At 43.6% G+C, this 26,529-nt stretch overlaps 1 protein-coding gene across 10 annotated transcripts in view; it reads right to left on the bottom strand.

Annotated features, from left to right (window-relative positions):
* The window catches only part of KMT2A (lysine methyltransferase 2A), a 77,184-nt gene extending 51,591 nt beyond the window's left edge, over nt 1-25,593 (bottom strand). For 3 of the 10 annotated variants that reach the window (XM_032356285.1, XM_032356287.1, XM_032356286.1), the window contains exons 1-2: nt 25,099-25,592; nt 22,894-22,992 (exon numbers count right to left, since the gene is read on the bottom strand). In XM_032356285.1, the coding sequence (XP_032212176.1) occupies nt 22,894-22,992; nt 25,099-25,530 (531 nt within the window). In that variant the 5' untranslated portion in view covers nt 25,531-25,592. Of the gene's footprint in view, nt 1-22,893; nt 24,466-25,098 lie in introns of those variants that run through there. The other 7 variants (XM_032356288.1, XM_032356289.1, XM_032356290.1 and 4 more) reach the window with 6 other exon arrangements.
* Nucleotides 25,594-26,529: the final 936 nt, after the last annotated feature.

Here is a 26,529-nt window from a genome sequence, read left to right as displayed (position 1 = left end):
TTTCTTTTAAGTAAGCTCTATGCCCAACATGGGACTTGAACTCATGAACTCCAGATAAAGAGTTGCATGCTCCAGGTGCTCCCATAGTGTTAATTTTTTAAATATACTTTTGGGCAGGAAAAAAGGACATTTCAAATAGTAATCTTACAATATACTTTGAGAAAAAAGGCAGGCCAAGAAAATAGCCCCGTGGTAAGTTGCCTCAACTTATAGGAAAAAAAAAAATGACAATAACCTTAGAATTTTAGAGGGGCGTAGTTCACCGCTCGCATGTCAACACATGACAGGACTAAGAAGCACCCAGGACTCACTGAGGACTGAGTTCCAGCACTCGCAGGCTATATATTAGACAAGTCACTTATTATTTTTATGTCTCAATGTCTTCGTTTACTGAAGTGTTGTAAGAAGTAAATGAAATAATTTATGTAAATTATGTAATTATGTAAAATTACTCAGAAAAGTATAAGGCAACACCCATCCTGTAGTTTATTTTGATGTGGTTTTAGAAACTGACTATGGAGGGGCCAAATGACTTGCCCAAGATCATACAGTTAGTTACAAAGACTTCCTACCAAAATAGTTACAATTTAAAACTATAAATATTTGAAGGAATCAAATAATTCATCTCCAGTACAAAATCTGCTATTCTTTCAGGTCCTGTGAAAGTTAACATGATGCCCATTTTCAGATCCTTGAAGTTTGATTTAATTCATCCTTTTTCTCCATTATCCTCATGGAACGACATGCTAATCTAGACACTTCACAAAGACATCTGGAGGCTTCCCAACACTTTACCGAGGGACGAACTACACTACTACATGCATGAATTTTATGCTCCCAATGCTGCAGGGAGAGAGTTCTAGCAACTCTACACATAATAACTGACAAGTGAAGTATCCAACAGGTGAGGTAAAGAATGATTATTAATCCTTAAAAGAAATGGAAGAAGGGCTCCTGGGTGGCTCAGTGGGTTAAGCCTCTGCCTTCAACTTAGGTCATGATCTCAAAAGTCCTGGGATAGAGCCCCTCATCGGGCTCTCTGCTCAGCGGGGAGCCTGCTTCCTCCTCTCTCTGCCTGCCTCTCTGCCTACTTGTGATCTCTGTCAAATAAATAAATAAATAAATAAAATCTTTAAAAAAAAAGAAAGAAGGAAAGAAAGAAAGAAATGGAAGAGATCCACACTGCTATGCTCACCATCAGCCACTTTGGTGAGTCACTTTTCTCCATTTCAAGCTTTCACAAAATATAACTATACAATCCTAATTGCCATGCAATCCAAAACAGAGAACTACTGAGCTGTCAAGCGGTAATTGAACTAACTGCCAATGTTTAAATTTCACAAGTACTTTCCAACATGACAGAAAGCGTTAACTCTTTCCTTATGATCTCAAAGTTGCAATAAGTAAAGAGTGAGCAGTCAAAAAAGACTCTACTTCCCCCGAGAACTTTTTCTCTTGAAATACAGGTTGACTTCTTCAAACTTGTTTTAAAAGTAACTACCCATTGTTTAAGTAATCCAGACAGTTAAGACAAAACAAAAGCCTGCATTGTTATGGTAAAGAGTTCTAGCCTTCTGACTCTGAACTCCCAATTCCAAGTAAGAGCTGAGAGAAAAAAAAAAAAAGGAAGAAAGGAAAGGAAAGGAAGGAAGGAAGGAGAGAGTGAAATCCAAGAGAAGCCTAGTCTAGAAAGTGCTGGGAAAGAGCTACTGCAAGAGGGTGCTTGTTCAGTGAAAGTCCTTCCTGCCTCCCTCTCATCTCGCTCCCATCACCCCCTTTCACACGTGGGGTTCCTGGAAGATGTCACGAACAAGGTAACAGTGCTGACCTCCAAGGATTTAGACTTGCCTCAAAATCAAAAGGCTAAGGCAACATGTCTACCAAAAAAAGCCAACAAAGGGAGCTGCAATTAAATCCACATTTGGCACTACAGCACCATCAGCCTGGACAGCCCTGAAGAGAGAAAGGACAGGAGACACCATGCTACACATGATCAAGGATTCCTGGGAACTGGGCCCAAACAGCCATTCATCACACATACTTTTGCTTTCAGTATGGCTTTCCCTGATGAGCACCGCATTCCAAGACAGAGTATGGGGAAGAGCCATCAAACCAGTGCCTTCTCAACAGTGATGTCCTTGGAGTCCAGGTTGCCAAGATTTTAACATTTTCTTTCCTCCAAACATAGAAAAATATCCTTGCCAAGTTGAGTACTATAAAATACTGTTATGTCATATTTAGCTTCCAGTGATCAAAAATGCAATGAACCTATCTATGTCACTTCCTAAATCAAATCTAACTGTAAAAATAATAAATGTGTAGAATGTCTATCGTTATGACCCATACCCCTAACTCTAGGGTAACCAATTATTTGAGAACTTCTGCCATACCTTTACCAGGTATACCTCTACTAAATTCTACTTTACTTATAATAAATATCCTTAATATTTGAGGATTTTTATTTTAATGGAAGAATTTAATTCTTTAGTGTCTGGTTCCATTGTAAATGATGGGGCAACAGGAATATTTCTTTTTGCACAAGAAAACCTATGTGAACCCAAAATAAGTATTAGATAATAATGTTTACATATAAAATATAAAGAAAATATTTGAGAAAAATACATGAAATTCCGTGTTTCAAGGAATTATGGACTATAAGCCAACTTTTCAAAGAAAGCACTATTTCTTTTATTTGTTCATTCATTCAAAAACCACTTATATGCTTGCCATTTATATGCTATCTGCTCCAGATGGAACGATAAGACATGATTCCCGCTCCTAAGAAGTACCTGAAGGCAGACAGGCAGGTACACAATTTCATTCTTCCTTTCAAAAAGTAATGCCAGTGAAGGATGAAATACTATGTAACTCGTATTCTGGAATAAAAAATTGGCTTACATCTCGGAACAGTTCATTCTTCCTCTTATATAAGCATTCGGTTCATAGAGAAACATTCAACAAATTTCAAACTCCTTCCAAAGGACGGCAATGTGTATCTCCATCCCTCAGTACTGCAACTAGGCGCCACTCCAGCGTTACAATCAGAGTTTAGGTAATCGAGACCTAAACCATCTGCACTGATTAGATGTGACACAGTTCCTAGTAACACCAGTGATCTGATAAACTTTCAACTGATCGACCTCAATGCCTTTTATTCCCTACCCCCAACTAAAATACATAGACTTTTAGTTCCTCCCTTAAATTCTTCCCAGTTTACCAGTCAGACCAATAATCACTCACCTGGCGTTCTTCACCTCCCAGGCTAAGGTGGAGGTTCCAAAGCTAATTTGAAAACTTTTCTATTAAATAAACAATTTCAGCCACTTCCATCCTCAGGTGCAAAAGGCCCAAGATAAAAGTCTGCTCACATTCTTTCCTTTCTAGCAAGAGACTCCTCCGCACTTTGGAGCACTGAATTAAGCGTTAGGTTTCTCAGACATGCCCCTTAGCAACCGTATCTTTGCATATTCGGTCTCCAAAATGTTTAGTCTTAAGAGTGTGAATAATCAAATTTCTTCAATTGCAAAGGTTTACAGGTGAATCAACTGGAGATTAACATCAACAATCACAGAGAGTACCAAAATCACCCCAATACTCTCTAATTGTTTGAAATTCTTTGAAATTTGAAGCTTCTAAGTTTTGGTATCATCATATATGGCTTCATCATATAAGGAGGCTGTGGGAGAACTAAGATCATGAAGAACCAAAGAAGATGAAGAAACATGGCAGACGCATACTGCATACCTCGGTTCTAGTTACAAAGGAGTAACACGACTCCCTGGGGAGCTTAGGCCAGGTAGCTATCACTTCTGCTGCCACATTTCCCTTTGTGTTTCCTGTTTCAAGCTCTAAAACACCAAGGTCTTGATGTTGCATTTTAAAGACATGTACACATAATTACTAGCACTTAATTAGCACAAGGGATTTTTTTAATGTGTTTACATGTTTATTTCCTTCTCTAGAGTGTTCACTCTTTGAGGATAGGGACATTGTACTTATTTTTGTATTCCCAGTATCTGGCACAAACTTGGTACTCAATAAATGTTTGTAAAATGAAAATAAAAGAAACACAATTGTTTATAAAACGTTAAGTAGCTACTGTGGTAATAGCACTGTAGCAGAAAATACTGGTGGATGCAAAAGAATTAGACAAAATGATTTTTCTTTTTAAGAATGCTGTGGGAGGGGCACCTGGGTGGCTCAGTTTAAGCCTCTGCCTTCTGCTCTGGTCATGATCCCAGAGTCCTGGGATCGAGCCCCACATCAGGCTCTCTGCACAGCGGGGAGCCTGCTCCCCACCCTCCGCCTACTTGTGATCTCTGCCGAATAAATAAATACAAATCTTTAAAAAAAAAAAAAAAAAGAATGCTCTGGGAGAATGTACTCAGGCTAGCAGGACAGACTAAACCAATTCACTCACTGATTCATTCATTCATTCATTCATTCATTCAAATACATGAGCCCATTTCTGGGTTAAGGGATGAGGACAGCTCATCTAAACATAAAAGACAGCTTCTGCCTTCAAGGACCTGCTAGGCTGTTATGAAGAGATGATGAGGGATCCTGGGTGGTTCAGTCAGTTAAGCGTTTGCCTTCAGCTCAGGTCATGATCTCAGGGTCCTGGGATCAAGCCCCTAATTGGGCTCCCTGCTCCTTGGGGAATCGGCTTCTTCCTCTTTCTCTCAAATAAATAAATAATCTTTCTTTAAAAATAAATGATTAAATTAATGAATACCAGTGTGCTGCCTGCTGTGCTGGAGGAATACATGTGCTAATGGAATGAATATGGCAGCAGCACAGCAGAAACACAAACCCAACCAAGGAAAAAGGGTCAGGAAAGCCATCAGAAAAAAGACAAAAACTTAATCTAACTTTTGAAGGATGAGAAATCAGGGTCAGGGAGAGATGCAGTACACAGAGAGGAGTCAAACAAAGGCACAGAGGGACAAAAGCACATGGCCTGGAGTGAAATAACAAACAGCGTAGAATGGCTAAGGCCCTAGCTAATGTGGGAAAGGGGCGCAGGATGCGAAAGCGGGATAAAAAAGACAGAGGCAGGTCATGAAAGGTGTTAAATGCCTTCATGAGTTGGAAGCTGATCTTCAGGGATGCGTGGGCCTCATTTTGAAGGCTCTACGGCTCGTCAGCAATGTTTTCAGGCGGGCAGAGAAGCATGATTGGATTCGTATTTTCGAAAGATCGCTATGACAGCAGTGGGTGAGTAGAGATCACCTTTACAACCGCAGGCAGGAAGGCAGTTGTAAAATGACAGCAGTAGCACTGGGGATTGAGGGAAAAGGGCAGATTCCACAGGCAGGAGGCAAATGGACAACATTCTGATATGCAGGGTTAAGGGAATGGAAAGAATCAATAAAAACTCGCAGGTTGATTGGCCTAGGTTGGTTGGGTTTGTGGTGATATTTCCCAAGACTGGGAATACAAGAAAGAAGAAAGGTTTATAGAAGTGGGAAAGGCGTTCACTTCAGATATTTGAATTTGAAATGTCTGTCCAAATTTTAAGATAGGATAATGATCTGGAGAGAACACATCTGGTTCCATGAGAAAATACACACACACACACACACACGAATACTAAAACTGTACATATAAATGCAATCACCCAAGGAGAGAATATGAGAGAAAAGGAGGGTCCATGGCAGATGGACCCAACAACATAAAGGTGAAAGCCAAGGATGGAGATGGAGATGGAATGGTCAAGAGAAAGGTCATGCGTGGTAGGCACACAGTAGTCAAGAGAAGAATATATAACAAGGGATGGTCAAGTTGGGTAAGGACAGGAAAGCAAAACTGGGAGGTCACCCCTAACCTTAGCACAGCCAACTTTAATGCAGTGTTAGAAGCAGGAAGAGCCAAACTGCAGTAGGTAGAGACATGACTAGAAAGTGACAAAATGGGGGGCACCTGGGTGGTTTGTCAGTTGAACCTCTGACTCCTGGTTGAGGCTCAGGGCGTAATCTCAGGGTCCTGATCTCAGAGTCCTGAGATCAAGCCTAGAATCAGGCTGTGCTCAGCAGGGGGGGTCTGCTTGAGATTCTTTCCCTTTCCCTCTGCCCACTTCCCCTCTCCTGCCCCCACCCACTCACACACATGCACACACTTTCTCTCTCTAAAATAAATAAATAAATAAAATCATTTTAAAAAGTAACAAAATGGAAATGAGTATAGTCTAGTCTTTTGAAAAAACTCAGTTATGTGGGAAACAAAAGATAGGGCATAAGGTAGGGAAAGACCAGCTTGGGAGGATTATTTCTTGAGTAGAATATGTTTATATGCCAAAGGGGAACACAGCAGCAGGAAAGAGACCAAAAATCCTCAAAAGCAAAGCAGTCATAAATGGAAAAAGCACTGGGAGGAGGCATCAGCACTGCGAGGGAATGAATACAAAGCACAATGGAGGGAAATTCTCTTCTTTTAGGAAAGGGGTTAAGCAAGGATTTAGTTGCAAAAAAGTTCACAGGCAGGAGCAAGCTGAGGAATTTCTCTGAAAGTACAGGCAAAAGTTTGTTTATACAGGCTCTGTGCTAGGGAGGGGGTGGGAGTGGGGTCTGCTTGAATATTCCCTCCCTCTGCCCCTCCCCCCACTCGCACAAGCACTTGCTCTCAAATAAATCAATCTTTTTTAAAAAGGGAATAAATGGAAGGGCACCACAATGGGGAGAAAGAAAAATCAGATGCAAGGATTAGTAAAAACTGATCTGGTTGGAAAAGGCTAGCCACAACAGGGTCAAGATATGAGACAAATGAAGTATCAGAACCTTGTTAATTCTAGGATGGTATAGTCAAAGCTGATACAATAATCAGCAGGGAGCTACCACTGGTTCTCAAGTGTAGAAAAAGGCACAACTCTAGAGTTTACTCTGGAAAAGGTGTACACACACACACACACCGAATTAAAGTAGGAAAGAGACTGAATAGAGGGAGACCAGATAGAGGTCTACAGCCACAGTTTGAATGGGACTGGCATTCGTTCACTCAGCAAGTATTTACTGAGAACTGCTAGGCACTGTTTAGACTCTAAAGATACACTGACAAAACTCCTGACCCATGAGACTGCACTTTAGTGGAGACAGAAAATAAACATATAACAAATAAAGAGACCAAGGCAATAGGATCAATGGGAGTTAGCTGTGGGGGTTATTTCCTATGGTCAAGAAAGGCTTCTTTAAAGTGATGGTTCACCAAGGACTGGCAAACTATGGGTCACTGGCTCAATGTGGTCTGCCACCTGTTTTTGTTCAGTTTTTAAATGGCTGAAAAGCAAATGAACAAAGAATACTATTTCGTATACATGAAAACTATATGGAACTCAAATTTCAGTGTACATAAATAAAGTTTTATTGGAAAACTCCATGCTCATCTGTGTCTATACTGTCTACGGCTACTTCTGTGCTCTGACAACAGCAGAAGGGAGGCCATCTGGCCCTTCACAGAAAAAACTTGCTGAACCCTGGCTTAGCCCTAAATGACGAGGAAAAGGCAGACATAGAAAGACCTAGGTGGAGCAGTATTCTTGCTTGATATAAAGTGCAAAGCCCCAGGGACAGCCATAAGCCTGGGATGCACAGCAGACAAACAGGCCAGCCTGGCTCTATAGCAGGAGTGAGAATGCCAAGAGATGGAGCCAGAGAAGCAGACATGCCCAGCAGCCAGAGGCTGGATGGCTCTGATGGCCACAGGAAGGAATGTGGATTTACTCTGGCAGTGGGGGGACGGAGGGTAAGGGGAGAGCCACTGGCAGATTTAAAGAGAGGAACAGTAAGATTCGACTTGTTTGCACTTGGAGCACATGGCTGCTGTGCGAAGAACAAACTCTAGCAAGGTAAGAACACAAGCAAGGAGACCATGGAGCAGTCCAGCCAAAAGACTGTAATGGAAAAGTCTGGGGTTTGGGTGGTAGAAATGAGGAGAAGTTGGATTTAAGGTATTTTGGTGGTAACGCAGAAAGAATTTGCTGGTGGGTTATTTGGGATATAAATAAAAGTGAGAAATCAGGGACGCCTGGGTGGCTCAGTTGGTTAAGCAGCTGCCTTCGGCTCAGGTCATGATCCCGGCGTCCCGGGATCGAGTCCCACATCGGGCTCCTTGCTCCGCAGGGAGCCTGCTTCTCCCTCTGACTCTGCCTTCCACTCTGTCTGCCTGTGCTCGCTCTCGCTCGCTCTCTCTCTGACAAATAAATAAATAAAATCTTAAAAAAAAAAAAAAAGTGAGAAATCAAAGGTAACTCTTAAATTTTAGGCCTGAGCAATTGCATAAATGGCGGAGTCATTCCCAAACACAGAGAAAGGAGAAAATCAAGACTCTTTGGCTATGGTTTAAGTTTAAGACCCCCATTAGCTATCCAACTGTTTCAACGCATACCTGTTTTCTTGCCTGGGAATAGTGGCTACCTCAGAGAGGGATCAAAATTAGGTAAAATAATCAATGTAAGGTACTAATATTGCCTGGCCCATTATTACCCAAATGGAAATGCCAATTGGGCATTTGGTTAACAACCCTGGGGCTTGAAGAGTAGTCAGAGTTAGAGACAAAGACTTAGTAGTCCCTGGGCATGCAGACGAGGCCTGGGTGAGAACACCTAGGAAGCGGGTGTAGATAGAGAAGGTAGCCAAAGGCAGCCTCCTAGACGACCCCAACATTCAGGAAAGTGAAGCAGAGGAGGAAAGCCATACAGAATACTAAAAATTAATGACCAATGACTTAAGAAAAGAGCAGGGGAACGTAGTGTTACAGAATCCAAGAAAACAGTATTTCAAAAAGGGAGTGGTCAGCCAATTCAACGCTGCCCAGAGGTTTAACAGGATGAGGACCAAGAACCATCTATTCAATCTGGCAAGACTGAGCTCTTTGAGGACTCTGATAGGAGCTATTCCAGTAGAACCAAGGGGAGAAAGCCCAGCTGCGGTGGCTGAGGTCAAGAAAGAGGTGAGGGAGTGGAGACAGGACACGAGAGAGATAGAGGGAGAGGGAGAGAGGGAGATGAGGGAGTGGAGACAGCAATGACACCCGGCACTTTCAGGTTTTGTTGTGAGAAGAAACCGAGAACTGGGTAGCTGCCAGAGGAGGACATGAGGTTAAGATACTTAGGTGCACTTTGGGGCTCTGTCAGTACAGCATGGGACTCTGGATCTCGGGGTCGTTAAGTTCGAGCTCCATGCTGGGCACGGAGTTTACTTAAAATTAATTAATTAAAATATTTAAAATTTTTTAAAAAAAAGATAGTCAGTTTTATATGTTGGTAAGACCAATCCAGATGTGAGAGAAAAACCATGGATGCATGAGAGAGGTGAGATAATTGCAGGAACAACCCTGAAAAGACAAGGGATGGAATCCAAAGTACAGAAAGTGAGTGGTACTTCTTTGATCATAGAAGTGGCAGAGGAGGTGGTAGTACTTATGTTCCCTTTTAACAGGAAGGGAAAAACTATTAAACACCTTGAAAATATTTAAAATATCTTGATCCAGGGGCGCTTGGGTGGCTCAGTGGGTTAAAGCCTCTGCCTTCAGCTCAGGTCGTGATCCCAGGGTCCTGGGATCGAGCCCCGCATCGGGCTCTCTGCTCAGCGGGGAGCCTGCTTCCTCCTCTCTCTCTGCCTGCCTCTCTGCCTACTTGTGATCTCTGTCTGTCAAATAAATAAATAAACAAAATCTTTAAAAATATATATATATCTCAATCCATATATTATACTTGGTTTAGCTCACTCAAGAATCAATCAGTAAATGAAAAACACCTACTGGAACTGCTCCCAAGGACAATTCTGTTAATATTAGTTGTGAGAGCTTCAACCTTCAAACAACCAATTTCCAAAGTATCTTGCAAAGTATTATAATTTTAGTACTTAAGTTCATGCTGTATTTTAAGCAGAACTCAGGAAAAAGAAATTACATAGTAAGTTCCATGAGAGAAGGGACTTGTTCAATGCTAGTGCCCCAGCACCCGATCGTCTCCCTGGTGCATAAAAGATGTTTTTTGAAAAATGAATTAGAGGGACCTCTTGGGAGGTTAAGCATCTGACTCTCCGTTTTGGCTCAGATCATGAGATAGACTCAGTGAGGAGTCTACTTCAGATTCTCCCTCTCCCTCCCTCCCTCACACGCGTGCTCTCTCTCTCTCCCTTTCTGTAAAATAAATAAATGAATAAAAAATTGAATTAGATTTTCCAATCTCTCTCCATTTCTCACATGTACAGTGATCCATTTACGAAGGCCGTTTAGGGGGAAGGTGAACATCCTTGCAAGTACTTTTTATCATTTGTAATAGAAGAAAATAGAGTGACGTCTCTAACTCATTTACAAAAAGTAGAATACAACAACCATGCTGTTGATTCTATAAGAAGGGAGAAGGATAATATACTCAAGCATGGTCAAATACACAGACATTAAGAGACAAACTTCCTAAGCCAAGATGGTTTGGGAGCAACTGGTCAAGAAATGGATGCAGTTACTAACTAACATCATAGTCTTTGTCAACTGATTGTCAGGGCTATGGCCAAGGCCAAATTTTCTCTGGTTACTGCTGCATTAAAGAGAACAGTGGTTATTTGAATATATAAGAGCTAGGAAGAGAGTCAGTTTTAGGGACACCTGAATGGCTCAGATGGTTAAGCAGCTGCCTTCGGCTCAGGGTCATGGTCCCAAGGTCCTGGGATCAAGCCCTGTATTGGGCTCCCTGCTCAGCGGGGAACCTGCTTCTCCCTCTCTCCCTCTGCCTTTCCACTGCTCGTTCCCCACCCCTCAAGCTGTCTCAAATAAAATCTTGAAAAAAACAAAATAAAATAAACTATTTTAAATATATGATCTCTGCCTGATATTGAGAAATGTTAACACCAAAAAAGTCACCTAGGATTAAAGAGTACAAAGCCAATAATATACTCTTCTTCAATAATAACAGCTGGTAAAATTTTCACCCACACAAGAATGAAATTCAGTTTTCAAATATTTAATTCAATTCTACCTAGCAAATGCCACCTGAGAAACAGAAATATCCACTTTGTCATTAGAGAAAGAAGCAGTACCCTCCATCTTCATTCCATGTCAACAAGAGCAAGAAGAAAAGATACTCAAAATAGTTAAGCAAATGAGACAGGTGAACCCCCACCCATCCCGCTTCAGAAAGAAGTAGTCATAAAGTAGCTCACTGGTGAAAGAAAAGAAAAGAAAGGAAAAGAAAAGGAAAGGAAAGGAAAAAGAGAAAAATAACAGCAAATAAACACACACATTCAGACAGTAAGGTATACAGATTCTTGGCAATGTCCCAAATTATTTCACAGGATCTTAAAAAGCCAACCTAAAACAAATCAAGAGAGATGTATTTCCAGACTCCTAGGTTTCAAGTCTGAAGCAGAAGAAATAAGCCTGATATACTGCAGAAATCAAGTTACTCCTCATTCACAGGGTTCATTTTTTGTTTAACAGCAAAGTACCACAACATGGCCAGATCCATCTAACAGGCTGGAAAAATTAAGCCAACAAACACCAACACTGTTTTCAGAGATGGTCCTTTTTATTACGAGAAGTGTGAGTTCCCCAGATGCCAACTTTAAGTAGTTAATTTCATTTGGAGTTATATGCTCATTCGATTACAAGCTTCTACTACAAAATTTCAACTTTCTTCTTCTAGCTTGTTGGTCATATCTTGATACAAAAGGTAGGGTGCATCCTTCCTTCTGGGAGGACAGATGCGCTGCTGAATGACCAAGAGCAACTCTGTAACACGAGGTTTTCACAAAGTCCTTCTTTCTGAAGGTAAACAGGGTTATCGTTCGGTAAAGTCGGTTTTCTGAAGGAGCAACATGAAGTTAGATGATGAACTTGAACATTTTCTTTGGCAAAACAAAGCTTCCAAGTCGGCCAACATAATTTTGACCTAGTATTTTTTAGGAATTAATGTTCAATGTAAGAGTTGGGAAGTTTGGGGCGCCTGGGTGGCTCAGTGGGTTAGAACTGTGCCTTCAGCTCAGGTCATGATCTTGGGGTCCTGGGATCAAGCCCCACATCGGGCTCTGCTCAGCGGGGAGCCTGCTTCCCCCTCTCTCTCTGCCTGACTCTCTGCCTACTTGTGATCTCTGTCAAATAAATAAATAAAATATTTTTAAAAAAAGAGAGACAGTTGGGAAGTTTTGTGTTCTTAGTATCTTGAAAAACCAACTCACTCTCCTCTGACTCCCACATCATATTTGAATTTTGCCATCACATTCTGAGAAGACCACATTATGTGGCATTAACCTATTAAAAAAAAAAAAAAAAAAGTCCCTGGTATTTTTTTTATTACTCCAGCTCTAGTCTCTCAAGTAGAATATGGTATCATGACAATTATTCTTTGCCTTCATAATCACTTGCTTTCCAAATTTAAACCTGAATGACTAGCAATTAAAAGTTCCAGGAAAAGGGGTACCTGGGTGGCTCAGTTGGTTAAGTGTCCAACTCTTGATTTTGGTTAAGGTCATGATCTCAGGGTCCTGGGATCAAGCCCCGTATCAGACTCCCCAGGGATTCTCTCTCCCTGTCTCCCTCTGCCCCTCCCTGACCATCCCCCATCGCGGCTTGTGCTTTCTATCTCTAAAATAAATACATAAATAAAATATATATATTTTTTTAAAGTTCCTGGAAAAGCATGAATCTCTTACATTTCCAATTCCTGGGTTTCTTAAGTGACACCCAATTTCCCAATTAAGGAATCCAAACTGCCCTTGGCTTTGCCACCACTTGCAGAATTCCTGCAAGAACCCAGCTACACCTGTGAACTCCAGTCATTTAATGAGATTGTCTGGTTAAGAGTGGACAGCATTCACTATATGAAACTTAGAAAATTCATTATATGTATATAAACTTAAATAAATCTTGTAGCACTTCACCTAAAAGAAGGAATTCACAAATAATTCCAGTACTAAAGTGTCAATAACCCAGTAGAGGTTTTGGAACTACAAGTTGGTAGGAGAAAGCTGGTGTTAATATCAAGCTCTGCCAGACTCTTGGTAATCTGTATGAATAATCCCAATTCACGGTTTTCATTCTGACTGTACAGGAAATGCTTTCTGCAACCCAACATATCTAAAAAGGTTTCATTCTGAGTGATGCAAGCCCTCCACACAGCCTCAAAAGCCAAGGGTCAGAGGCCTTTGTAATCCTCATTCACATGAAGCAAGCTTGTATTAGATGGGAAAGGATTTACAAAGCACTTGTTGCAGTATGTCCACAGCAGTGATAACCCTACCAAGGGATATTTGCAGCACATCTCTTCAAACTACAACTGAAAATGGACATGAAGGCTACAAACACTTATTTGTTTCCTACAGTAAGACCACACCTACTGTTTTCCCTGGTTTCTCTTGATGTTAAGATTTCTCTCTTAGCTTCATTTACTACATTTTTATTCTCCTATAAAACTACTATAATATCGTTTCATAAAGACATTTCTCTGGAGCTTACTACTGAAAGTTAATTACTGCCACAAATTGACAATTCAAGCCAAACACTTAAGGAGCCAGTAGGGCCCCAGGACCCCTGGGGGAATATTAAGAAGGACAAAACATGATCCACACCCTCTAGGATCTGAATGAAAATACACTTTTTGACTCCCTGAATGAGAGGGTAGCTCCCGAGAGGTCATTTTACACATATATAGGTTGGACAGTACTTTAAAAATTCACCTCCAGAGAAGATGATAACACTATTCTGGTAACCTTTTCAACCATCACGATGACAAACATGATTAGTAACGAGTTCTTTATGTAACTACCCTTTGCTTCAGTGTAGACCTATTTTCGCTTACTCTTGGACCCATGGGACTGGGAAACAGCTGGTTACCATTCCTAATAATGGACCCTTTCATGTCTTTGGAAGAGTTATTAAATTGCCTCTTTAACCTTTCATTCTCCCAACCTTTCCTCACAGGACTGACTTCCAATCATATAATCATCTTTTGAGTCTCCTCAGAACCGCCTTCAATGCGTCCTCATCCCCTTTAAGTTGAGCAACCTAGAAATGGAAACAACACTCAAGTAAGGGGATGGTCAGTGCTGGAGTTATCTACATAAAAGATGATGGTTTCCTGTCAGGACACCTCAACATCACTTGTAAAACCCCACTTGGTACTATTACAGAAATGTCCTTGTCCTCTGATGGCTCTTAGATGTTCCTCTGCAACACCTGAATTAGTTTACTTTTTTTTTTTTTTTTTAAAGAGATGGGGGATACGGGATAGAGGAAGAGGGAGAGAGAAAATCCCAAGCAGGCCCCCATGCCCTGTGGGGAGCTGAGGGGGGACTTGTTCTCACAACCCCAAGATTATGTCCTGAGCCGAAATCAAGAGTCTGATGGATGCTTAAGCCACTGAGCCACCCAGGCACCCCACTTTACTATTTTTTTTTAAAAATCGGGGCACCTGGGTGGCTCAGTGGGTTAAGGCCTCTGCCTTCAGCTCGGGTCGTGATCTCAGAATCCTGGGATAGAGCCCCACATCAGGCTCTCTGCTCCGCAGGGAGCCTGCTTCCCCTCTCTCTCTGCCTGCCTCTCTGCCTACTTGTGATCTCTCTCTGTTCAAATAAATCAATAAAATCTTTAAAAAAAAAAAATCACTCACAATTATCCTGCTCATAAGTCTTATACAACATAATAGGTTCTGTAACGCTCTCCTTGCAAGATACTCCTAAAAGTTTAATGTGGATCAAATTTTCAATTCAACAGTCATTCACTGATCACCTTCTATGGAAAGTCACCACTATAAACTATATAAAACATAAACGTAACTTAGAAATGGAAACGATCCAAGTCTTAAGAAAATCACAATCTAATGGGGGAAAGCACATACAATCAAAGGTATTTATACCAGGGGCGCCTGTGTAGCTCAGTCCATTAAGCGTCCGACTCTTAAGATTTGGCTCAGGTCATGATCTCAGGGTGGTGAGATCAAGCCTCATCCATGCTGGGGATGAAGCCTGTTTGGGATTCTCTCCCTCTGCCCCTTACCCCTTGCATGTGTGCTCTTTCCCTAAAAACTAAACTAAAAAAAAAAAAAAAAAAGTACTTATACTATAAGGTAACCCAGAGTAAATTCTTTAAAGGTAGGTATTAAGTACAGTCAGAAAACGGGAAAGGAGAAGTTGAGTTTCCACTAGCAGTGGCATCTGTAAAAGGCTTCTTGGAAGAGGTGGGATCTGGGGATCTGAGCTGAGCCATGAAAGCTATAGGCAGGGCAAGATGGGAAACACTTTAAGGCAAAGGAAGCGTTAGCAAAGGCGTAAAGGCAGGTACAAACAGCCTCTGAAGAACACCTAAGAGACTAGCAGTCCAACATGGCCGAAGCATGTAAGTGAGAATGTGTGTTCAGGAGATAATGTTCAAAATGTAGTAATGTAGGCCAGATAGATTATGAAGGGCTGAGAATTTTAAATCTTATTTTATATTCAGTGAGGAGGCAAAGGGTTTTAGGAATAAAGTGACATAATCAGATCTATATTTAAAACCAATGGCAACACTGTATATAGTGAAAAGGAAGGCAGGGAGACCGGTTAGGAGATTATGGTAATAATCCATGCAAAGGTAATGGAAATTTCGAGTAGGATGGTAAAAACAGAAGAGCAGGGACAGATTAAACACTGCAACAGTATCACAGACAAGCCTCACAGACTGACTGGAGGGGGTGCAAAGAGAAAAGAGGTAAAGAGCGCAACAGACAGAATGAATGAGCTTTCCGATGGATACGGGTTTAGGTTTGAATTCTAGCTCTGCCACTTACTCGCCATGACTTCTGGAAAACTAGCTCGCCTGTGCCTCAGTTTCTTCATCTGTGAACAATGGGGGTATTTCAGCAAACCTTTTTTTTTTAAGAGAGACAGAGCAGAACTGTATGTTTCCTCCTTAAAGTGTACTACCCTCTACTGGTTATTCTTAAACTTTAATCTGTTTTTGACTATTCTATTTGAGGTTCTTTTTTATTTCTCAAACTAAGTGCCAACCCCCAGGAACTGTAACCTAGCATTTCTTCTATAATTAAATTATTAATTGTGTTGATCTCTGTAGACCAACACTTAATTCTCCCCGCACTGACACTTGAGAGCAAATGTCAACTAGTTACCAAGTATAAATGAATGGAACTGAACCTGGGGGCCGGGGACCATGAAGCGCCTCAGAATCACTGTAAAGGATCCCTGAGTATTTACACTCATATGTAAAAAGGTAAGGAACACTAGTCATCGAGACCAGGAGTGGCAACCCCAACATAGCTGCCTTGGCCTGATAACTACGCAGCTCCTGGAGGCACTGAATTCCTCGGTGTCCTACCTGCCTATCTACTGTCTTGTTCTCTCTCCTCCCTTTTCTGCCTCACCTCTAATTACGTTCTCACTGGACACCAATGGTATTCCCTATTGCCAAGATGCGTGGCTGGCCTTCAGTTTGGTTACACCAAGCTTACTAATGAACTTGACACCCAGACCCAAATCAAGAACATTTTAAAGTCAAGATTATAGCTCTCAAATAGGTATGTATGTGTATACATATACATGTACACATTAGAGTAATAAAACCCAGTTATCTTGATGGAAAAAAAGAAGATTATAGCCCTCATGGCCTTTCAAACTTTGAGTCCTAATAATAATTATGGATTCTTATGTACCAGGCAAATTGCTAAGTACTTTGCATGCATAATTTCAATTAAGCCTCACAATAATTTCACAAAGCTTGATTACTGCTAATTTACAAATGAAGAAACTGAAGCATGGAGGGGTTAAGAAACTTTTCCAAGGTCATTCAGCTAATAAACAGGGGAGCCAAGATTTGAACCCAGGCGGTCTAAATCCAGAGCCCATGGTCTTAACAGCTCTTAATTACTGTGCTATACTATCTCACACTATTACAGATTAGATAATGAGATTCTCCCTATCCTTTATAAAGGTATTTATATATGCACAAATAAAAAATCCTAGCCGGAGAGATTACAAAAGGATTTCCTCATTAGCTAAGCTTAAAGAGATGTTATCCACATGGTTTTACTGCTTATAATTAAAGGCAATAATCTAGGAACAATGTTGTATGTTCGCATTTGATCTAAAAATTAGTCAATACTCATGGATGGACAGAAGATGAATACAGACATGTGTAAATATTTGTTCCTCTGGGTGTAGATATTTATTGTAGAGATATTTGTGATCTCAGTTTTCAGAACTGAGAGTATAAAGGAGAGCTTTCTGAAAAAAGTGCTCTCCAACAACACTCCTCACAAGTACTGTTACTCTCCTAATTCAAGGCAGAAAGCCACAGTTACTTTGATGCAGTAAAAGGAGAAAGAAACAATGATGCTTCAACAAAGCACAGATCCTAAGGGTTGGATCTGGCTAAAACAGTTCCAACGTCAGAAAGGTTCATGGCTCTGGCTGCTGAAAGACATCAGAACATCTACACCCAAGCATTCCAACCAAACACAACAACAAGAATGTAAGAAAAGAAATAAAATATATGAAAGAAACTCCAGCTCTAGAGACAAATGCCAGTGGAAGAGATCTGCCCCACTGGTGGGACTCAAGGCACTGCTACAGTGATAATTAAAGTAAGTTTTCTGGGGAAATCCCTTTAGTCTATTTGTCAAATAGAAAAACAACTACTCATTTCAAAGGAAGGGGAATTTTCATAGCTGGTGCAGAAAACTGTCAACTAACTCTTACATTTGTATCTCTAGTCCTTTAAAACTAAAACTCATTAAAGATGTCCAACTTCTAAAAAGTGAAGCCAAGTTTGGCCCCTAAGAAGCTTCGTACTAATACTATAAGGGGGCTTATATCATCCCAAACAACTACAAATCACACGACAAAATTTGTCTTTCAAATGCCTTAGTCTTTAAAAAGCAAATGTCTGGCAGTGGTTACAGCCTCATGGGTTGGCTTCCCCTGGTGTGTAACCTGACAAGGTACAAAGCTCATTGAAATATTTAACAGTGCTGGTATGGATTTCTTTGGATAGGTCAAGAAAAGCAGCTCATCCTTTTTAAAAACATAAAGAACCATTTTATGGGATGTCGTTCCCTCAGCTCAAGTGTCTGTGCATTTCCTTGGAGCCTTCTCAGAGATCTTATTGAGGGGGAAAATGAAAAGGCCAACAAAAGGACCCCTTTTCTCTCCCTATTCCCAACATAATCCATCTCGGCCACAGGGCCAGTAGCATCCACACTGTCATAAATGCCAGCAATTAGAGAATTAGGCCATAAAACCACCCACTCAGGTATAAGAGTGTGGGCCTCCAGCTTTATTTAATGCATGCCATAAAGATCCTGTACTTCCTTCTTTCAGGCCTTCTTCAACCAATGAAATAACAACAACAACAAAAAAGTAGCCCTTTGTCTGCCTGCCTCATACTGATGTGAGCAATGAAACCATCTGGACCCAGGTGAAGGATTTAAGATTCCTTTTTCCTAATAAAGACTGCATTTCCTCTAGCATGCCATGTTTAGATCCATTAAAGAACAGGCTGCATTTTGGGCACTTGTATACTAGAAACTAAAGTGAAATGACATTTTCCAATTATTTTGCCTTCTTCTGAAACTACTCTAGAAGCCTAGCCAGCTTCGCAAGAAAAGGTGGAACCTACAAGAGTATTTCTTTCTTTTTTAAAAAGATTTTATTTATTTATTTGAGAGAGAGACAGTGAGAAAGAGCATAAGAGGGGAGAAAGTCAGAGGGAGAAGCAGACTCTCCAAGGAGCAGGGAGCCCGATGTGGGACTCGATCCCAGGATTCTAGGATCATGACCTGAGTTGAAGGCAGTCGCTTAACCAACTGAGCCACCCAGGCACCCTACAAGAGTATTTCTAATTAACTCAGTAATTTCTAGAACCTCCCTAAGTCTTCTCTAATGAAAAAAGTTCATTCAAATCTCAAAGTTAATGTTCATTCAGTCTGTGTCTTAAAATTTGATACAATTCAGGAGCAATCAATAATTTCGTTTGATTATCTTCACAATCTACCGGTCCACAAAAATCATGAGTCTGTGATTTACTCCATGATAAAGCTTTAAACCAATCTAGGCAAGACCCAAACAAGTACTTTTTAACCTCGAGCTCTTTCCTACCAGTGCCCACAGGGTTAAAAATCTGATTAAAAAGTACAGGTAGGTTATGTCAGACTCATTAGTAATTTAACCTTCCTTATTCCCCGCAGATAATATATGCAGACAACAGAGGTTCCCATCCCAGTAATCGTGGAATAAATTCCTCTCAAAGTAGTGACAGTCACATAGCTTCCCCCTCTCTCAAAGGTTTACGCCACTGGGCTCTCCACCTTGGCAGAGGAAGAATGGAAAGACAAGATATTCACAAAAGGCCCTACCGAAGGCCTTCAAGTTAAGTGCTAGAAGGAAACTGAAGTCCTGTGCCAACACTAGTGGAATGTGGGCAGGCACAAAGAGATCTTAATTAGGAGACCTACAATTAAAACAGTGAGTCTCCAGAAGAGAGAGGCACTGCAGAGTATTACGCCTCAGAGCAAGCAAAGCACCCTCGCCACCCCCTCTCGCTGCAGGGCAAGCCTATGGAGTCGGCATCCACACACATGCTCTATGCAAGGACAGCTTCAAGGTGAGCACAGATACGGAAATGGAGTCAACATGGGAGTATTTTCTCATCTTAATCAGAAGGCAAATCACTATTTTGTGAATGATGATCTCCTACAGGAGCCCTGTGCCTTAAGATAATCAAATGGAAGGAAGAGATGGGAACATGCCACATGGTTCTCAGCAAGAATGAAGAAAAGTTCTAAAGACTACATTTCTGATGCTCAGGGTAAACCAAAGTCCTACATTTCAGAGCCTATTAACAGCTGCTTCCTGCAACACACATACTGTCACTTCGGATTCATAAATTCATTAATGCACAGAATTTTCTTTTCATTTAAAAGCTCACACACCTAAAGGCATACACCACCTAGACTGAAAAATAACTTCCCTTTAGCAGTTAGGAATCTACGACATGGAAAAATGAAACAAACTTAGTTAAATAGCAGGGCTTCTCAACATAAGATAATGATTTATATTTAAAATCTGATCTTCACTTTTCTTATAAATGAAATTAGTCAACTCCAGAAAAGAACTTTTTCCATACTCTTCAGTCCTTATACTTTGTCCATGCAATGAAAACTTTCCCACTAAGTTGAAATTTCTCTTCCCAACAATTACACCAATTAAATGGGCAAATGTACAAACTAAGATTAAAAATGACCAAATAGGGACGCCTGGGTGGCTCAGTTGGTTAAGCAGCTGCCTTCGGCTCAGGTCATGATCCCAGCGTCCTGGGATCGAGTCCCACATCGGGCTCCTTGCTCCGCAGGGACCCTGCTTCTTCCTCTGACTCTGCCTTCCACTCTGTCTGCCTGTGCTTGCTCTCTCACTTGCTCTCTCTCTGACAAATAAATAAATAAAATCTTTAAAAAAAAAAAAAAATGACCAAATAGAGGGCGCCAGGGTGGCTCAGTTGTTGGGTGTCTGCCTTCGGCTGGGGTCATGATCCCAATCCTGGGATTGGGCCCCATGTCGGGCTCCCTGCTCCACGGGGAGCCTGCTTCTCCCTCTCCCACTCCCCATTTGTATTCCTACTCTCGCTGTGTCTCTCTCTGTCAAATAAATAAATAAAATCTTAAAAAAGAAAAAAAATGACCCAATAGGCTCATGGACTCTGACAGTTTAAGTGAACTCAGAAAATAAATAAATAAATGAACTCAGAATAAGAAGTTCTGACCTGAACAAAAAAATTACATAATAGAAAAGAATCAGAATCCTGGAGCAGAAAAGATTCAAGAGCTAATATTTAGCCCAACCTTTTCATTTTACAGATCAGATATTCAAGGTTAAAAGTGAATTGTCCAAGGTCCCACAACCGGTCAGAGAGAGATGAGTGCAAGGAGAGCCCTTGTCCTCTGACTTCCACTCTGAGGCTTCTCCTATGCCCCTTGTGTTCTCTGCTTCATTTTCCCTCTGTCAAGTTCAGGATTAGCTGTGAAGTCCATGAAGGAACAACTCCCCCTCTTGGTACATATGCCCAGCGAACATTCAAAACAAAACAAAACAGAACAAAACAAAAACAAAAAAATCACAGATACTCTTCAACTGCCTTCTGCCTACAGGAACAACATCTTTTCTAGGCCCAAACAAGAGTGTACCTTAGCCTACCTCACCTAAACTGCCATTTCAAATGAAAACAAATAGAGACCAATGCTGTTATTCAGTTTCGATTTTTATCTACCTAAAATGTGCCACATTATGATCAGGCTGGAAATTCTGCTTTGAACATTTTATGAGGTGGTAAGGAAGGTAAGTGGATTATGAAATTAATAAGGACTAACTGCTGATACATAAACCACTTGTGGAGTTTATATTAAAAACAGCTCAAATTCTAGTCAACAGAGAGGAAGCTGTGCCATGTTTATTTAGATGGCAAAGGATGGTGGCATTAACAGTACCTGAGACAATCCTCAGAAAGTACACAATATGGAAGGGAAGAGGAAGATGAAGAAGCAGACCTCTGTGATTTCCTACTGTGCTCAGTAAAATCAAACTTCAATTCTACTTCCTGACTGTCAGAGAAAAAGCCCCAATAGAGGAGACCAGCAACACCTACATATTTTTTTAAATAATCCTATTCTGACAGAATTTGGTCATGAAGAACTCTTACACGTAGCTGTTACCCAGAGATATTCAGTCCAAGGGAGGTTGGGGACTAGTGGCAGTGAAGGACAAGTCTCCCATGGCTAAAGGAGTTTACAACAGGTAAGTGATCTGTAAGTTCTATCACCTTTTAACCACCTGAACTTACTAGTCCTGTAAGTATTAACTTACATTTTGTTATAGACAAATACAGTCCTTATTCACTTAAAGCAAACCAGAATTTAAAGAGGCTAGACTCATTTTAAGGTCACAAAACTATTTCTTCATGAATCCAGACAAGACCTGATACAGATCTGTGAGTGAATTCTGAGAAATAATCTTTAGACTTCTGTAAGTATGTCAGCCCAAGGGAACCCTGAACTTCCCTTTTGGAACCTTATCATTGATTTGTGAGACTGTAACAAAATGCTTCATTTCTACACTGAAAACTACCAGGTCAGAGGAGCTAATCACTACTAAGTGATTTAGTCCTAAACCATACTACAGGTTAGCATTAATCGATGCATACCATCAGCCCGTACGTACTACACTCCTCCAACTACCACATAAAAAGCTCACCAATGGAACAACAACTCATTCAAACCCAGTCAGAAAAAATACTGAAGTTGAATGTAAGGAGTCAACCGCTCTTCTCAGAGTAAAGTATGTTCAGGCAAAAAGTTTTAAAGAAAAAAACAACAACGTACTAATATAATCTTATTTGAATTAACTACAGTTCCTTAACAGGCTTGACACACTACAAACCACTGCTCAGCAAAATAATGCCAGTGGATAAGGAAGTGTTAGCACCTGATTAAAACTTTAAAGGTGATTTGTCAAAGACCAACAGATAAAATATTCTGGTGCCCAGACATTAGGTCCCTGAATCCAGGTGGCTCTCTTTCTAACCAGTCTCTTGAAAAGCTACGATTGCAAGCTGTCAGCATAAAACTTTGCTTTTGAATATGTGATAACAGCATTTGGAATGTGAACACTTCGTCCTTCAATACAAAATACATAAGCATGCTAAACAAGAAGAAAATACTTCTCAGGATCCCCTTAAAATAGACTAGCTTCTCCTAATACAGACTTTCTTATTATACTCAAATATACATGGGACTAAAATTCTACATATAACCAGGCAAGTCTCAATTTCGAAAATAAGCAGGTAAATGAAATGTCAGTAAGCCTTTTTTTTTTTTTTTTTTTTTTTTTTGCTGCTGTATCTTTTAAAAAAGCAAAATCAACTCACATTTAAGCACCAACTCCATGCAAGTAACCTGAACGGTTCAGTCTTTTTGTCATGTATGAGGCCTTTGGTTCTCCAACTACATGGGATCTGTGTTGTTAGCTTAAAAAATACAGAATTGGCCTTTCAAAAAAAAATAATAATCTACAGCAACCAATAAATAGTCTCAATCAACCCTGCTGACCGCAGCTGCCTTCTGAAGGCTGGGAAAAGGAGGTGGAGAGAGAGCAGAGAGAGGCAGGGAAGAGGGACGCTGCAGTTAGCTAGCTACATAGCAAGGAACACGCCCCCATCATGTCCTCCTTGCTCTGTCAGAAGGCGGGTTGTTGTCAGTCTCCTGATCAGGCTGCCTTAGAAACGATTTTAAAAAGGAGGCAGGAAGACTAACAACTAAAAAATGCCAGCTCCTTGAAAGGAGGGGCCAGGGTCTCTGGGACCTCCTCCCTCCCCTTCTTCCCAGGTTCTTTCCGTATATCTAGAGGGGTGTAGGGCACAATGGGGGACAAGGGGTTTGCCCGGGACCAACGGCAGAGCACGCAGGAAACGGCTGGTTGTTATCTTTCCCTTTCTGTTTCAATCAAGAGCACTCCAGAGCAGCAACCCCCTACCCGCCCCCCCTCCGCTTCAGCCCCTAGCAGCTGCTCTTCCTCCTCCTAGCATCCCCCATCTCCTTCTCCCCCCTCCCCTACAATTCAAACTCCCCCTTCTGCATCCAATGGAAAACAAATGCGCAACGCCACTGGCTGAACCTGAACTCAACTTCCCTTCCCAGGGCAACTTTCCTTTTTGCTGAAGGGGCCTGAATAAGGCTCATCAAGGCATCCCCATTCCCGCCCCGGTACTAAGGGGGGAAGGAGCAAAGTTCTTGACCCCTTCATCCACCTCGGGTCCCCCTGTAAGAATCAGAGAGATAACCCTAACTCCTCTTTCTAAGGCATAACTTTGCTTCATATCCCCCCTTTTTCTCCCAACCAAAAGCAACCACCACCACCAGCATAATAAAGTAAAACTGTCCCTTATCTACTCTCCTCACCCCAACCCTGCTTCCCCCACCCCTTCCAAGCCCCAGGATTGGCCTAGGAAAAGGTGGATCAATAGTGAAATGACGGAGAAGAGGAGAAGGGCGGGAGGGAGCTAAGGCTGGAGACTGCGTGCTCTCAGGCGCAGTGGGTGGGGTAGGAGAGCAGCTGCTTCCCCTGGGAGGATGCTGCCCAAGTCCCCCCACAAACACCTCCCCTCGCAGGGGCCCCCTTCCCCAGAGCTGGAGGGAAAGCCTGCCTCCTCTCCAGGGGGAATGGTGAAAAGCTGCTCCTCTCTGAGCCTAAGGGACAGTGGACTATTTTCCTCTCAAAGATGCCACTAATCCTTCATTCTAAAGGAGGGAACGGGTGAAGCAAAGGTAGAGTAATTCCCTGCCACCAGCAGGCTAGAAACTGTAGCTCTGTAAAATGGGGGAAAGACTGCTGTACGAGGAGATCACCGTTATCTCCAGAGGGAAAGGAGGGGAAGGGAGGCAAGGTGGAGAGGAAAGTAGATTTTTCCTGGCGGGGTAGGGGAGGAGGAGGGAGGATCTAGCTGCGTGGGGTGGGGGGGTGGAGGATGGAGGGTGGAGGTGAAGGAAGGGGGAGTGGCTGGTAGTGCAGGGACCTGGCCCGGGGATGGGGCGAGGGTTCATCAGGTTTTCGGAAGCAAGGTGCTGGAAGGGACATCGGTCCCCAAGGGGCAGGAGAAGAACGTGGCCCTGGATGAGGCCATCACCCAAGAGATGCCCAAGAGGAAAACTGCCCCAAGAGTAAAACATCTGCCCAGAGAGGGAGGCGGGGATGTGGCGGGATCAGGTCTCTAGGAGGGAGGGAGGGAGGAATCTTGCTCGGATGAGGTAATCTGTGAAAGGGAGGAGGGGTTCAGTCCCGGGATGGGAAACCCCGGCGAGGGGTCTGTGCCAAGGGATTTGGGGAAGGGTCAGGGGAAAGAAGGGGCGGGGGGGGGGGCAAACGCCCTTAGCCAAATGGGTCCAAACCCTGGGGTGGGGGCGCCTGGGGGTCTGCACCCAAGTACGGGGGTCCCAAGATGGGAGGGCCGTTTGCCCCGGGTCAGGGACCCCAGGAGGGTCCCGGAATTGGGATGCTCCTCAATCCCGGATGGGGGAGGGGAGGGGGCTCCGCAGAGGGTCGAGACCCCGGACCTGGGGGTTCCTCGCCCCCTTACCTCTCCGCTGCCGCCTCCCCCGCCGCTCTCCCCAAACACAGCCCGGAACCGGCGCAGGTTGGTGCCGATGGCGGCCGAGACCTGCAGCGCCGCGTCGAAGCCCGGGCCCACCCGGAGCAGGGCCGGCCCAGAGGAGGCTGAGGACGATGACGAAGACGAAGACGAGGCGGACGACGAAGAGGCTGCTGAGGCGGCGGCCGCTCCCCCTGGAACCCCAGCCCCGCTGCTTCCCGCCGCCGCCGCCGCGGCCGCCACAGCCGGGGGGGAGGGGGGCGCCCCGGGGCCGCCGCCGCCGACCGGGGGCCCGGGGGGAAGCAGCAGGGCCGGGACGCGTTGCCGCGGGGCGCCCCCCAGGCCCCGGCGCCCCCCGCCGCCGCCGCCCCCGGTGGTCCCGGGTCGGGCGGGGAAGCGCCACCGACAGCTGTGCGCCATGTTCGCCCCGTGAAGTGAAGCAGCGAGAGGGAGAGGCGACAACACAGGGGGGCGGGGAGGCGGAGGGGGGGGGCCGAGGGCCCCGGAACCTGCCTGAGAAGAAGGCGCCGCCCGGCGGCCTGCGCCCGGCCGGCAGCTATGCAGAGCGCCGGGCCGCGGCCGCCCGCCCCGCAATCTGTATAGCGGGCCCGGGCCTACGCTCGCGACGCCGGGCCGCAGCTCCGCCAGGCCGAGGCCCGGGCCGCCGCCGCCCGCCCGCCCGCCCGCCCCGCAACCTGGATAAGTGCATGCCCCGCCCTCCGGGAGCGGCATTGCTGGGGAAAAGGAGGGGGGAAGGAAGCCCAGGAGCCCGACGCGGAGCGCGGGTTCCGGGGAGAGGGGGAGGGGGCGAGGACTACGGGGAGGATGGAGGCGGAGGGAGCCCGGCCGCCTGCAGCCTCGAGAGCCGAGAGGCAGATTACACACGTTCCCGGGATGCGCTGGGAATCGAACCGCCCGGGAGAGCCGCTTCCAGTATAGCGCGGCTGCCGGGTCGGGGACGAGTGAGCCTTCTCTGCCGCGAGGCACGGATACAAGATGGGTTAGCCCTCATTTAACGCTTCTGGAATAAAAGGGCCCTTATTGTGCCATATGCAAAACGGAAGCGTTGCCCAGTTTACTATATGCAAAATAGAAAGGCCCTCAATGAACGCGCTTTCAAAATTAAAAAAAAAAAAAGAGAGAGAGAGAGCCCCTCCCATTTTTATGCTGGAGCTCTCTCCAAAATACACACACCAAGTGGCAAGTCTCCCGCCACCTCCTCGCCCTACTATGCACTCGGGGCTGAGGAACCTCTGGCTCTCGTGCCCTTCTGCAGAGAGTTGGGTCCTGTTTCTCCATCCAGCCCGGGCATTGGGGCCACGGCGTGCTCCGCTAACGAGGCGGTGTTACAACGAAGCTGAAGCTGGATGGCTAACGGGGCCTGGAGGGAAGAGGCGGGCAAAAGCGCCCCCGCCCCTT

The sequence above is a fragment of the Mustela erminea genome, chromosome 9 (genome assembly GCF_009829155.1).
Source record: "Mustela erminea isolate mMusErm1 chromosome 9, mMusErm1.Pri, whole genome shotgun sequence".
NCBI lineage: Eukaryota > Metazoa > Chordata > Mammalia > Carnivora > Mustelidae > Mustela > Mustela erminea.
The sequence above is the reverse complement of the archived record's forward strand: the minus strand, read 5'-3'. Positions and strand labels throughout refer to the sequence as shown.